This window comes from Aulostomus chinensis, chromosome 11 (assembly GCF_037954235.1).
Source record: "Aulostomus chinensis isolate RoL2024-O1b breed Wild chromosome 11, RoL_Achi_v1.0, whole genome shotgun sequence".
Taxonomy (NCBI): Eukaryota; Metazoa; Chordata; class Actinopteri; order Syngnathiformes; family Aulostomidae; genus Aulostomus; species Aulostomus chinensis.
Window position 1 is genome coordinate 22104958 of NC_141330.1, and position 13249 is coordinate 22118206.

Below are 13249 nucleotides of genomic sequence, written 5' to 3' on the forward strand. Positions count from 1 at the left end.
TCCCTGATTCTCGGCAGGGAGGAATTGGCGACGACTAAATTGGAGAGGGGGAAAATGGCGGAAAAAGAACGGTGGAAAAATACAGTGAAAAAAATATATATATCATGTGGTCCACACTATTAAAGCAACTGAAAACAGAAACAACTAAGACTCTTAACTGTCAGTAATCCCCACCATTTATGACTATTTAGGCTACATTCCGAAATGAGGACAGACTCGTTGCACTGTTTAACATTTATTGTTTCACACTGTTCTTTTTTACTTTTCCTCATGCCCTTACATAACATTTGGTTTTTATTTCAAAGTCTCAACAACACGCTTCAAAATGGTAGACTTCTCAGGACAAAAAAAGAAGGAAAAACCAACTGGCATAACTTAAAATAGCATGGTTAATAAATTCTAACTTAGTACCAGAACAAAACAGCTCACAAATAATGTTCGCACATTAAGTGGGCCAGCGATTTCAAATTGAAAGGCTGAAATGGGCTACTCACACTGCTTAATGGCTGAAGTTACATTTCCCCTCTGACACCAACTTTTTCACATCAGGATTGGCCGCTGTCAGACTTATACGCAAACAGTCCTCCAAAGACTGGTTTGACAGTCGGTTCCTCTCGTGTGTTTTTATCGAGTTCATCTTGGAGAATGCAGCCTCGCAGGTGTAGGTTGAACCGAACATGGTGAGCACATACATAGCCAGCGTCCTCAATGTGCCATAGTCCTCGGGACAAGACACCCAAAATGCACTCAGGCTTTCAGCACCACGGAGAGCAGCCTTCATGTCACCTGCGGCCTGGATTTCAGCCAGCTCGCTCTGAATGGCCGCCTGGTCCAACGGCACCATTTTCACCGCGTTTGTGGAGAATTCTCCGCTTGGGCTGATGGTGAATGGGTCGCGCACAAATCCAATGACATCCCTGGAAATGAAAAAGTCATCGAATCTAGCGGAGAAGTTGTCTTTTAATTGTGTGATGAATGTCTTCATCTTGTCTGTTACGTTGCTTTCTCCCACCGTCTTCAGTGTGTTGAAGTGCAGCAGCCTCTCTGACAACAAATCTGCATGGAACAGATCAAGTTTGTTCCCAAAGGCATCAAGTTTTTCCACCAAATCCACTACTGATTTTTCTTTTCCTTGCAGCTGCAGATTAAGTGTATTCAAATGGGAGAAAATGTCTGTTAAAAATGCAACGTTGCACATGTATTCTTTGTCTTGAATGATGCGGAGATGGTCAGCTGCCGCTTTTGATTTACTTTGTTTCAAAAAATCAACTACTTGGGCACGAAGTTCAACGAAGCGCTCCAGTGCTTTGCCCTTACTGAGCCAGCGCACGTCATTGTGCAGCAACAGGTCATCATGAGAAGCTTGGGATTCGAGCACAAATTTGCGGAACAGGCGGTGCTGCGTGCTTGAATTTCCTCTGATGTGGTTAATAATTTGCATAGTTTTCTCCATCGCCTCTTTGAGCTCCCCACTTAGTTTTGCGCACAGCACACTTTGATGGATAATACAGTGAAGTGCGTTAGTTTTAGGAGCGACAGTCTTTATTCTGCTCACCAGGCCCTTGTTTTTGCCAATCATGGCAGGTGCACCATCTGTTACTGTCAGGTTGATTTTATCCAGGGACAATCCATGGCTTTTAAAAAAATCCTCCAGTTTTCCAAAGATGACGTCAGCAGTGGTGTTGCCCTCCAGCGGAAGCAATGCCAGCAGCTCCTCTCGGAAATCTTTGCCATCAAAGTATCTGACAAAAACGCACAACTGTGAAATATCCGTGTTGTCAGTGGACTCATCAATAACCAGCGCAATGTATTTGGCTTCCTTGATCCCGTCAATAACAGCTTGCTGGACATGCTCTGCCAAGACGTGTACACGACGTGCAGCAGTTGAAGCAGAGAGAGGTATTTGTTTGACAGATGCAATAACTCTGTCCATGGATTTGTCGGGGCCAAGTTCCTCCAGAACGGCGAGCATGCACTCCTTTAAAACCTCACTTTCCGTGAAAGGTCGGTTATGTTTGCAAAGCACCCAGGCAGCCCGCAGAGATGCACACGTTACTCTCTCTTGATCGGTTAAAGTTCGAGTAATAATGCCCCTTGCATGGGAGTAGGCAGATTTCAATGTGGCGATTTTTCTCTGACGGGCCTCTGACTGCTCAGGATATGAATCCTTGAAATTTGTATGTTTAGTGTTGTGGTGACGGCGCAGATTATATTCTTTTGCAACAGCAACAGTTTCGTTGCAAATGAGGCATACAGGTGACGCATTTCGGAAGGTTGGCATGATAAATGCGTACTTTTCAGTCCAGTCACTATTAAAGGATCTGTTTTCCACATCAACTTTTCGTTTCATGGCCTTTGAGAGTGCCATTTTACCTGTGCTAAGAGGCCGTTTCCTTTCACTTCCGCGGTGTTTGTTTTTCAAGTGCTCTATTAATAAAGTTGACTTAATTGAGTTGAGGCAAAATATCTCAATCACTCCTGGTGGTTGACTGTGGTATAGGTGATAGGAGCCTAACTCATAAAGCCTAAACATGCCTTCATTTTTGTAATGAAATGGAAAAAATATAAACAATAAACATCAAATAATGTTGTGGAAAAATTTGATTTTTATTTAATTTTTATTTGAGGGTCCGGCCCCCAAGGTGACTGTCCGGTAAAATTCTGGCCCTCTGACAAATATAGTTGGTGACCCCTGGCCTAGGTGCTCTCTGAACAATTGAGTCTTCAATTGTCTCTTAAAAGTAGAAAGGGACTCAGCAGAACGCACAGAGTTGGGTAGTTCGTTCCACCATTTGGGAACAACAGAAGTGAAGAGTCTGGCTAGGGATTTGGAGAAGCGCTGGGCTGGAAGCACCAGGCGTCTTTCGCATGCAGAGCGTCGTGGCCGAGAAGGAGAGTAGACCTGGATCAGGGATTCCAGGTAGGCTGGAGCCGTTCTTGTGATTGTTTTGTAAGCCAAGAGAAGTGCCTTGAATTTGATCCTGGCTGCCACTGGAAGCCAGTGAAGAGAAACCAGCAGTGGGGTGACATGTTCAAGTTCAAATTTCAATAGTGCATATTTTTTATTTCTTTTTTGAAATCTTTCTTCTGCATGAACAGATGTTTAAAACTGACATACCAGCAATAAAGTTGAATTACTGACCTTCCTGTATCAGAAATATTTTGGAACAGGAAAAAATGGATTCCTCTGTTTGTCAAAGTGTATTCTTAAAACAGCAGAGGTAGCATTGTAGTATAGTATTTGGTAACTATAAAGAACAGGCACAAAGGGCTGAAAACAGTGGTAAACCACAAAAGTATCGCTGGCTTATGTCATCATATCTCAAAACTCACGAAGCACACTTTCTTTCAAAATACAATGTGCCATAGCAAATACTGGCATCTGTATACCATCAACAGTGTATAAAAAAGTAAGCCCAACCAAAACTGACTTTTTCAGGCCCATCAAACTAAAAAACATATTCAATGACAATAAACTGACATGTTATTTGGTTCAAACAAAAACTTGGGAACACTATTTGGATCGTCCACCTCCAGAGAGTTTACTGAATATTCAACAGGTTCAGTGAGTATTTCACATTCAAATCACTGGACATACCCTGTATGTTCAAGAATAGTCACGTATAAAAATATGTTAAACATCTACATATAAAGCTTACACAACATTGAATTGTTGAATCTCAAGTAATATGCAGTTGAAAGGTTATACATACTCTAAACTCTGTAGGCAGACTGTGCAAATAAATAAATATAAATAAAAATAAAATGAAATAAAGTGCTAACAAAACATTCAATAGACCCTCCAATTTTGTAGTCAAATAGGCATGTTGAACTTCTTTGGGATAATAACCTGAAACACCCAGTCCTTAACTATTTTGAACTGCTCTTCCAACTCAGCATGAGCAATATTGTGAATAACTGGGTGTCATGGACTTGTTTTGCCTACACATAAACCAGTACCAAAATCTGTGATGGTACAATAATCTGCCAGTCATACTTGCCAGCTGATGTATCAGACTTAAAATAAAAACAAATTAAAATATAATAATTACAGGGTGAAAAATAATCCAACCCTCACATTTAACAAAATCTTGAAACAACAGCATTAATTATGTAATAGCATTAACAATTTACATACCAAACTTGCAAAACAAACAACAAGCTGACAATTGCAAAGTGGCTTCATTCAGTTAGCCTAACAACATCAGAGTAATGACTTTGGTATTGAATCTCACATGTATGAATACCAATGCCTATAGACATAACTTGGTAATGAACCCATGGGCTGACAATGTGAAAGGAATACCTTAAAAATCGACCAGATCCACTGTCATAAACAAGTGAGATCTCATACCAAACCATCACTCTAACTCAACAGGAGATTTTTGAGACTTTGCAGTTTTGGTGAGAGTTTGTTCTGTCCCAACCCAAGCATCACTCTTTGAATGAAGTTGAAAGTGTTTTTCATGGCTTTAGGATAGTCCAAGTGCAGAGCATATGACAGCCCAAACAAGAGGCAAAGTGCTTGAGGTAGGTTTTGGACATCTTCTATTACCATACTTCCCTCAACAATGATGGCAGTTGACACTGGCTCAAGGTGGAGGTTAGTGGGAGAGAGCGGCACATCGTCATCGACGACAGTCAGCACCCCAACAGATACTTGGGCCCAGGCCTCATCACTGTCAGAAACCTGTATAAAACCAAACAAAAACAAAGATACAACAGTGAAATGTGGATGAGCATGATCAATTGTCATCGAGAGTAATCTGTTCTGCCTGCAATGCACTTAGCAGTTTTATCAACATTAGTCAGCCTTAAACATTTTACACACATCTAGTGAAGAAATGAAGTATCAAAGTCTTCCTTACAACCAGTTTCCTTCACTGTCTTATTGGCTTGTACTAGCTGATATATATGAGGGAGAGAAATTTCCTACATTTTATGCACAATGCCATACCACAGTATAGCAAGCAAGCTTAGCACTGTATGAGTGATGCTATTAGTCTATCTTTCATGTTGTGTGTAGAAGTAGACCTATTATCGGCCTGGCCAATTATCAGGGCCAGTATTCAACATTTTTACATCTATCACAATCAGTGATTTATTTATTTTTTGGATTGCTAATGGAACAATTAATTTAAAATGAGCTACTTTAATATATGAGGGGTGGAAGTAACAAACATTAAAAGACAAAAATGGAGCTCGTAAGAGAGAGATAGAGCAAGAGATAAAGTAGTGCCACTTGATAGTGAAGTCTGACTTTTTTCTGGACAGTGATTTTGGGACGGAAATACATCACTATATTGAACACAACCTGTTTTGGGAAGCAAAACTTTTTATTTTCGTGACCCCAGCAACCTAGCCGGAACTTCCTACTTCAAAACTTTAGGAGCCCCGAACTCCGCCCACAGGACACATTAGGTGACACAATCACTTGTCATGAGCTGCACTGCCAAAGAGGATTATATACAACTTCATGTCCATAAACCCGAACTATCCCTTTAATGTCTCACTCAAAACATCTAGTGGCCCAACTTTGGCCCACAGGCCCCACTTTGGGCAGCCTTGCAGTAGAGACAGGAAAGGCAGGGGAAAGAGACAGTGACATGCAGCAAATGGCGCCCTAAAAATTACAGTCAGGCTGCTATGGTTAGGACTCAGCCTTGATATGTGATGCATCTCTACCAGGTGAACTACAAGGCAAGCCCCTGTTTGTGAGATGAAAGGTGCATTTCTTCCATTTCACAGAAGCTAGGTTGGTAACCTCATCCAGCTGGCCTGCACTAAACTGTCAGTTATCATGCAGGTTATGCCCATCTCTGTACTAAACTGACAGGTATATAATCAGCATTAATCATTTTATCTGACTCTCAGTAAGATATTGCAAACATAAAGCAAATCCACCCACAACTTTGTGTGCTAAATTAAGATGTAACTAGGAGAACTTACTGAACAGGTGTGGTAGAAGTTACTGGGGTCATCACCAAGTAGAACAGGGAGGCCTCGCAGGACAAGGGTGCGCAGTGCTGTCACATCCGATTTCTACAAATGGATAATGAACAAATAAAGTTCAAGATTATGCAACATTAAAACATTACAGTACAGAAGCATTTGTCAAAATGTACATTAAGACATGCTGCAAACACTTACTGATTAGAGAAATGATTTTTAAGACAGCTATTAATCCACAGCTATAGTGTTATGTACGGCAACTGGCAACAGCTCTTAACAAAGTATTATAAATACCCAACAGTACTTAAAATACCCAAGACAATATAAGTAGCAACTTAAGCTCTGTAGGGCTCATTATCTATACACTTTGTAATTCTATAAATACTGAATAAATTCACTGATAAATTTTTGTAATACTGTAAAGAGTACGCACTGTCTGTCCCATTGCCTCCTACCTCACCTCCCTTTTTGTTAAGAGTCAGTGTTGTCTTACAATACCAGTAGTAGCTATTCTGCAGCAAGCATTTACGTGCATACAGTAGGGTTGGAAAGTCTGAGACCATGAGTGAAAATACTTATATTTTTCATTTTTTCAAATTTAATACTGCTTTTTTTCATGACAATCATCAATCTTCAAAAATCAAATAATATATTACATAATAAATGTTTCATTTTTCAAAGATTCAACTTTTCACTTATATTGTTTTAACTCATGAAATTTAATATTACTTGCTAAAGCGATCAAATAATATAGGTTTCCTTACAAAATGTAAGTTTAAATTCATTCCAGCATGTTTTAGTGCAATTTAAGAATATTTTGATGATGATCATGATAATATTGTGAATTGCAGTCATGTTGGACAGGATAATTGTGACATGAAATTTTCATATAGTTCCATGCCTTCCTGTAGTATACTTACTCCTGGACCAATTTGCTGTACAAACTCAGCCAATGTCTCTTCAATGCTCCCTTTCTTGGTTACTCCTGGACCAATTTGCTGTACAAACTCAGCCAATGTCTCTTCAATGCTCCCTTTCTTGGACTTGAAAATTGTGACAAGGCGAGATGTGTAGCGGTCCAGGGCATCATAGTATTCATTCTGCAGGTTTGTGGTGGCTATCCGGTTGAACTCTGCAAACACCTACGACACACAGTGGAAAAGCACAGACTTTTTTGAGAAGTAGTGCGATTGGAATTTACCTTACCTTGCGAGTGGAATTTACTTTATTAAGTAATAATCCCAATAATTAATAACTCGAGTGCATATAAAGCACACTGGTGCTGCTTACAGCTGTGCATAAAAACTCAACATGAAATACAGATTTTTTTTACTTTATAATTTTTTTTCAATTTATAGCAGGTGGTCAAAACTATACTGGTCACTGGCCCAAGCTTAAAGCGATATGCCAACATTTTTTTTGTTTTCATATTTTGCCTCACTCCCGAGTCCATGACAAACAGAGGGATACCATTCTTTCGACTGTGCATGCAGTAACAAGGGAGAGCCAGGCAGAGCTCACCCACCTCTATTAGCTTAGCTCAAATGCTGGGAATCAACGGGAAGCGCTAGCCTGCCTCTGCCTACAGTCAGCAGATAATCTCTACAGGGATATTCCTCCCTGGCATAATCACCCAGTCACTATGTACTCACCCCTGTGCGGATATGAGGATGGTTGCAGATCTTCAGTTCACAGCAAAATCCAGGAGTTAGGGCAGAAAACAGGATCGCGGCTAGTGGCAGTGAATGGCGCTCAAGATTAAAACTTAAAATAAAGTACAAAACAAGCACAAAATGTCTCCATCCTGCTCGTGTGGTGAAATCCAAATGTCCGTAGGCCGCGACGATCAAATTTGAAAACAAAAAAAGCATATGAATCAGTAATTGTCTCTCTGTAAAAAGAGCTGGCCACCGCTCCTTCAGTATTTTCACAGGAGGTCCGTCCTCCACAATCTCCCTCCTCCGTAGTGAGAAGGTCTGGTCCATCTTTGATGCAATGACAGTTCCACTGGGGTTCTGCTTTTTCATTTCTTCAACCAGAAGCTTTCTTTGGGCCTCTAGGTTATCTTCATTCTGTCCCTCAGGGAGTTCCGGTAAGTAATTTACCTCATATCTTTTCGGTCTTTTGAGGCCTCTTGATGCCATCTCTGGGGCACCTTGTTTCCCCCGATTTATATACACTCGATGTCGTCCTGTGAAGAAACCTGTTCCTCCACTTCGATCAGTTGATCTGGACATTCAATGTTTGATTCCACACCAGTTTTAAATTTTTCTGTAGCACTGTCACTGTGTACTTTACTTTTGTGTGCGTTAAACGTTGAATATACATTACTCTGAAAATGGCAGCCTTCATATGGACATGGAACAGTTTGTTTAAGTTTTAAATGGCTGCGCAAGTGTGTGAAAAATTCCGCTTCAGTGCAGGGCTCAAGGTATTCACATATCTGGCAGTGAAACGCAATTGTAGGTTTACTTGCTTGGCCAATGTGTGACTGAGAGTGCCAAAAACATAAATGCACTTTGAGTGCATTAAAAGATTTGAAAGTGCATAAGCAGTCCATATGCAGACATGGTATTGGCTGTTGCCGGGTGAAGCCCCCATGTTTTAGGCGATAGTGTTTTAACAACTGTCCTCTTTTGTTTGCAGAAAAAATACAATGCTTACAGGTCCACTGCATCTGCAAGAAATGATATGAAGTGGAGAATATGGTGGGGATAGACTATCGTAAATTCTAATTAAAGGGTGGCATAGTATATATGCTCTCCTGTTGGTTATAACTCCTTAAATTTAAATATCTTCCAAATTAAATGATACCAGCATCTTACCTCCAGTGCACTGATGCCACATTGATGAAGCTGCTGCTCAGACCTCAGGCAGTTTCTGCAAGCACTCTTTCTGAAAAGGACAAAGATAACTATTCCACTTGTAGTGTTGTGGTTTCTAGATTAGTAATACATTCCTTGCACACACACATATGTATATACTGTATGTATACTGTACATACGTGTGTGTGTGTATGTATACACACACACATATACACAGAATATTTCACAAACAAATACATTTATATTATAAACATTAGTGAAATATTCTGTGTATTTATATGTATGTGTGTGTATGTATACACACACACACACACACACACACATACATATGGACATAAACGCACACACACATATATATAGTGCTCAAAAGTTCAAGATCATTTTGAAATTCTAATCTTTAAGAGAAGCACATTTTTTCCATGAAAATAACTTGATCGGTAATACAGTTTAGATATTGTTGGTGTGGCAAATTATTTTAGCTGTAAATGACATATTTTCAATGGAATATCTACATATGTGCACAGAGGACTAGGGGTATAATGGTATGCGTATTCATACCAAACCGAGCTACCAAGCTACTACAACATACAGGTCGTGGCGATAACATTCCGTCACCCGGGGAAAACAAGGAGTTGTGATCTTTAGTTCCACACACATGCAGAGCAAAACCAAAGTTATCAACTCAACAATATAATTGAAGAAACACTGCAAAAAATGCATTAATGTTTAACTCTATCAATGGCACCTGGAGCTCTGACACTGAACCCTATACATAATAACACCATCCATTAAATGTTGCACAAAGCGTTGGGGTTATTATAATAACTCTGAATCAGGCCGCATTAAATCAAGGGAAGTTACTAAATGAATAAGGAAATCCACGGGAGGCTTTTGTCACACTCATGCTCCCTGAGCAATTTTAACAGGTCAAATGAGCTACAATGATCCCTTACACTGAAAAAAGGGTGAAAGATACAGAGAGCCACCTAAAGATGAAGTTGAAATGTTCTTTTTTTCCCCGTCTTCCACTAAGTATGATTGAGCAGCTCCTCGAGTCTACGTAAATTTAAAAGGTGCTTCGAGTGATTCTGGAGATAAATAACTTAGTTACGTATCATTATTAAATTGTTTTTTTTCCACCAGAATCACAGCACCTTTAACTATGGCAGTGTGTCTGTCACTTTCCTGTGACAACATAAAGTAAGTCTAAGAGTCATGCAGCATCCAGATCAGTTATATTTTTTATTTAGTATTATGCAATATAATATTCTAATGTAAATATTGTAAATTACAGAATGAAGTCGGGTGGGGACTCCTTAGTTGACATTCAGTCAGTCATTTAACCTCATCATTTCAGTAATGGGTATAAAATAGTTACTTTAAAAGAAATACATCGCAGTAACATGTTACTGTTGCAGTCTTCACCTCCAACACCATCAGGAGTGAGGGACAGTTGATCTGAGGGTTCATAAAAAGTTGCTTCAAGCAGAACATTTAAAATCGAAAAAAAGGAATGTGAACACCGCTCATATTTTTAGCACGATTGTGCGGATAGTTGGACACCCCCACTCCCCTGTGCGCCGCTCTCCTCTGTCCTTCTGCATGGTGCTGCGCTGCACACCACCAGTTTCCTTGATCTCAGCTCTTCCATTGCTGAAAGCTGCCGTCAGTCAGTCATAATTGTTCATCAAGTCCTTCACAAAGAAGTACTCAATGTTTGGAGATTTGGTTGTGCCATGGAGCTCTTGGTCCATGACTACACATAGGATGCGATCGAGCACATGGTGCTGACAGCTGATGAACTTGGGTCAGGGACTCCCATTCTTTTCAAACACCTGCTGCAGCTGAACGACTACACCTGACTTCTTTCCGGTGTTTACACTTGTCGTGTCAGCAATTATCATCAGAACTGATTCCCATAAGTTGAACTCCTGTAAGACACCCTGGAGCCCTTTTGTTCTTTTGGTTGCGGCTGTACCATCCTTCAACTGAAGCACACTCAGCTTGATTTCCTTTTCTTCATTTTTTAGGACCACTGCTTGATGTTCAATGCCATCAATTTTTTTTACCATCGAAATGCAAGCTCCACTTTTCCTGATGAAGTGTGCTAACCAGGTGCTGCTTCACTTCAGCAGCTCTCCTGTAGATAGCCTTGTGGATTCCTGGCTGACTTGGGGTTGGGATCTCGATGCCCTCACCAGAAAGCTGACGGCACACCCTTGCTGCTCCGTGAGTCGATAGCTTTGCGCTTATAATAAGGCGCCTTGCAACACCGGTGGGGTTATGCTTCCTTTTACTTGCTGATACTCCAGCCTCATCTTCCCAAGAACTGTCTTCAGACTCTTGACTAGCATCGCATGAGTCTGTGCCAGTTTCAGAAGAAACTATTTCTGCTGAAGTGGATGCTTTTGGTGAATTGGACTAATTCCCTGGCAATGTCTTCCTTCGCTTGGATGGGTGGATGGTCTTGGCACTGGCAGGCTTGCCAGTGGAATAACCAACCTGGCCTTTGCTTTGGATTTGAAGTTTGTAGAGATTCTAATCCTCTTTGCACAGTCATTGGCCTTTCACCTGGGTCACATCAAACAGCTCATTCAGTGAATCAAAGTTTTGCTTCTTTCTGCAATAGTCATAGTCTCGTAGGAGCTTTTCTAATTTTGCATGAATGGCTTGATCCAATAAATGCGGAAAGTTCAATGTCATGCTCCATAAAGACTTCAGCTCCCCAGCAATCAGACTGACCCTCTCTTTCTGTTCTTTGGCGATGGATTCAAGGGATTTGAAACGTCCTATCACATGGCTTTTCAGAGGCATGCGGCTCCGGTCACTCACGGGTGCATCATAGACTGCCACATTGGCTCGTCTTGATGGTGCTTGAAACTGCACCAAGTTTTTTGTCCCGGTTTCCTTGTTCTTCTCTGTGGTAGAAGAACTCTTTTTGAACCACATGTTCTAAGCAATGGCCTGTTCTGTTGTGTCACTCAAGAACACTTCAGAATGACCTGGACACAGAATGTACAAGATCATACCAGCATGCCAAGGAGGTAATGGAAGATTTCAGAACAGTTGAGAAGGTTATGCAAAGAGTTCTGATTCAGGCAGCTATTTTATTTATTTATCCATTTGAGTGAGTTTTAAGAAATGCTGCCAGAAGGCCCCTGCACTTTGTTTTAATATAATTAACCCTTAGAGCCCGATCGGCCCGCCGGCGGGCCAAAAAAACGTTGGACGTACTTGGGCACTGTAATAATGTACTGAAATTTGACGACAATGTTTACTTTCAATTCTCGATCAAATTTTGGCCTCTAATGCTCACAAAACAGGGTCGTGTGTCTGTTTTAGTGCATACGTTTCCTTTTTATGGTGATTTCAATCTGTTTCGGTACGAACTCGGAACATTTAAATTTTGCGACCGCTGCGGAATCAAAGTTGAATAGTGTCGCGTAGACTTCTTCTTTACGGCAGTGTTTGTAGTCTTTGGAAAGGGGAGAAGCTACTGAATCGATCGACACCTACCATTCCAAGAACTACAAATCCCAGCTACGTAAAACTTTGTGCGTAAAACCTGCGCAAAATATGCGCTCTCGCCAACTTTTACGCACAGCGCCCCAAAGACAAAGGCAGATCGCTGAACTGCACCCTGCACACTCGGGATCTGCTCCAAACCGCTGGCCACTGAAGTGCTTATAACAAAAAAACCTAAACCCTAACCATAACCCTAACCCTAATAGGGGCTTATTCGCAAATAACTCCGCCCCCTTTGCTCAAATAAACTTGAAACTTTCACCAATCACTCCGACGACCATCAGAACCCTATACACCAACTTTCAGCCTCCTACACCTTACGGTTCCAAAGTCCCTAACCCTAACCATAACCCTAAACCCTAACCCTAACCCTAATAGGTGCTTATTCGCTAATAACTCGGCCCCCTTTAATCCAATCAACTTGAAACTTTCATCAATCACTCCGACATAAGTCAGAACCCTATGCACCAACTTTCAGTTTACTACACCTTTAGGTTCCAAAGTCCCTAACCCTAACCCTAACCCTAAACCCTAACCCTAATACGGGTTTATTCGCGAATAACCCCGTCCCCTTTTCTCCAATCAACTTTAAACTTTCACCAATCACTCCGAATACCATCAGAACCCTATGCACCAACTTTCAGTCTCCTACATCTTACGGTTCAAAAGTCCCTAACCCTGACCCTAACCCTAATAGGGGCTTATTCACAAATAACTCCACGCACTTTACTCCAATCAACTTGAAACTTTCACCAATCACTCCAACGACCATCAGAACCGTATGCACCAACTTTCAGCCTCCTACCTCTTACAGTTCAAAAATACCCAACCCTAATCCTAACCCTAACCCTAAACTCTAACCCTAACCCTAATAGGGGCTTATTCGCCAATAACTCCGCCCCCTTTTCTCCAATCAAGTTGAAAATTTCACCAATCACTCCGACTTC

General features: G+C 41.0%; 1 protein-coding gene across 1 annotated transcript in view; it reads right to left on the minus strand.

The window, feature by feature from the left end:
- Positions 1 to 11726, minus strand: part of triob (trio Rho guanine nucleotide exchange factor b) — a 114587-nt gene extending 102861 nt beyond the window's left edge. Inside the window, 6 exon segments of the mRNA XM_086218971.1 lie at positions 545 to 1138; positions 1274 to 2149; positions 4556 to 4690; positions 5950 to 6042; positions 6873 to 7094; positions 11520 to 11726. Of these exon segments, the coding sequence (XP_086075097.1) occupies positions 545 to 1138; positions 1274 to 2149; positions 4556 to 4690; positions 5950 to 6042; positions 6873 to 7094; positions 11520 to 11726 (2127 nt within the window).
- Between the last annotated feature and the right edge of the window lie 1523 nt (positions 11727 to 13249).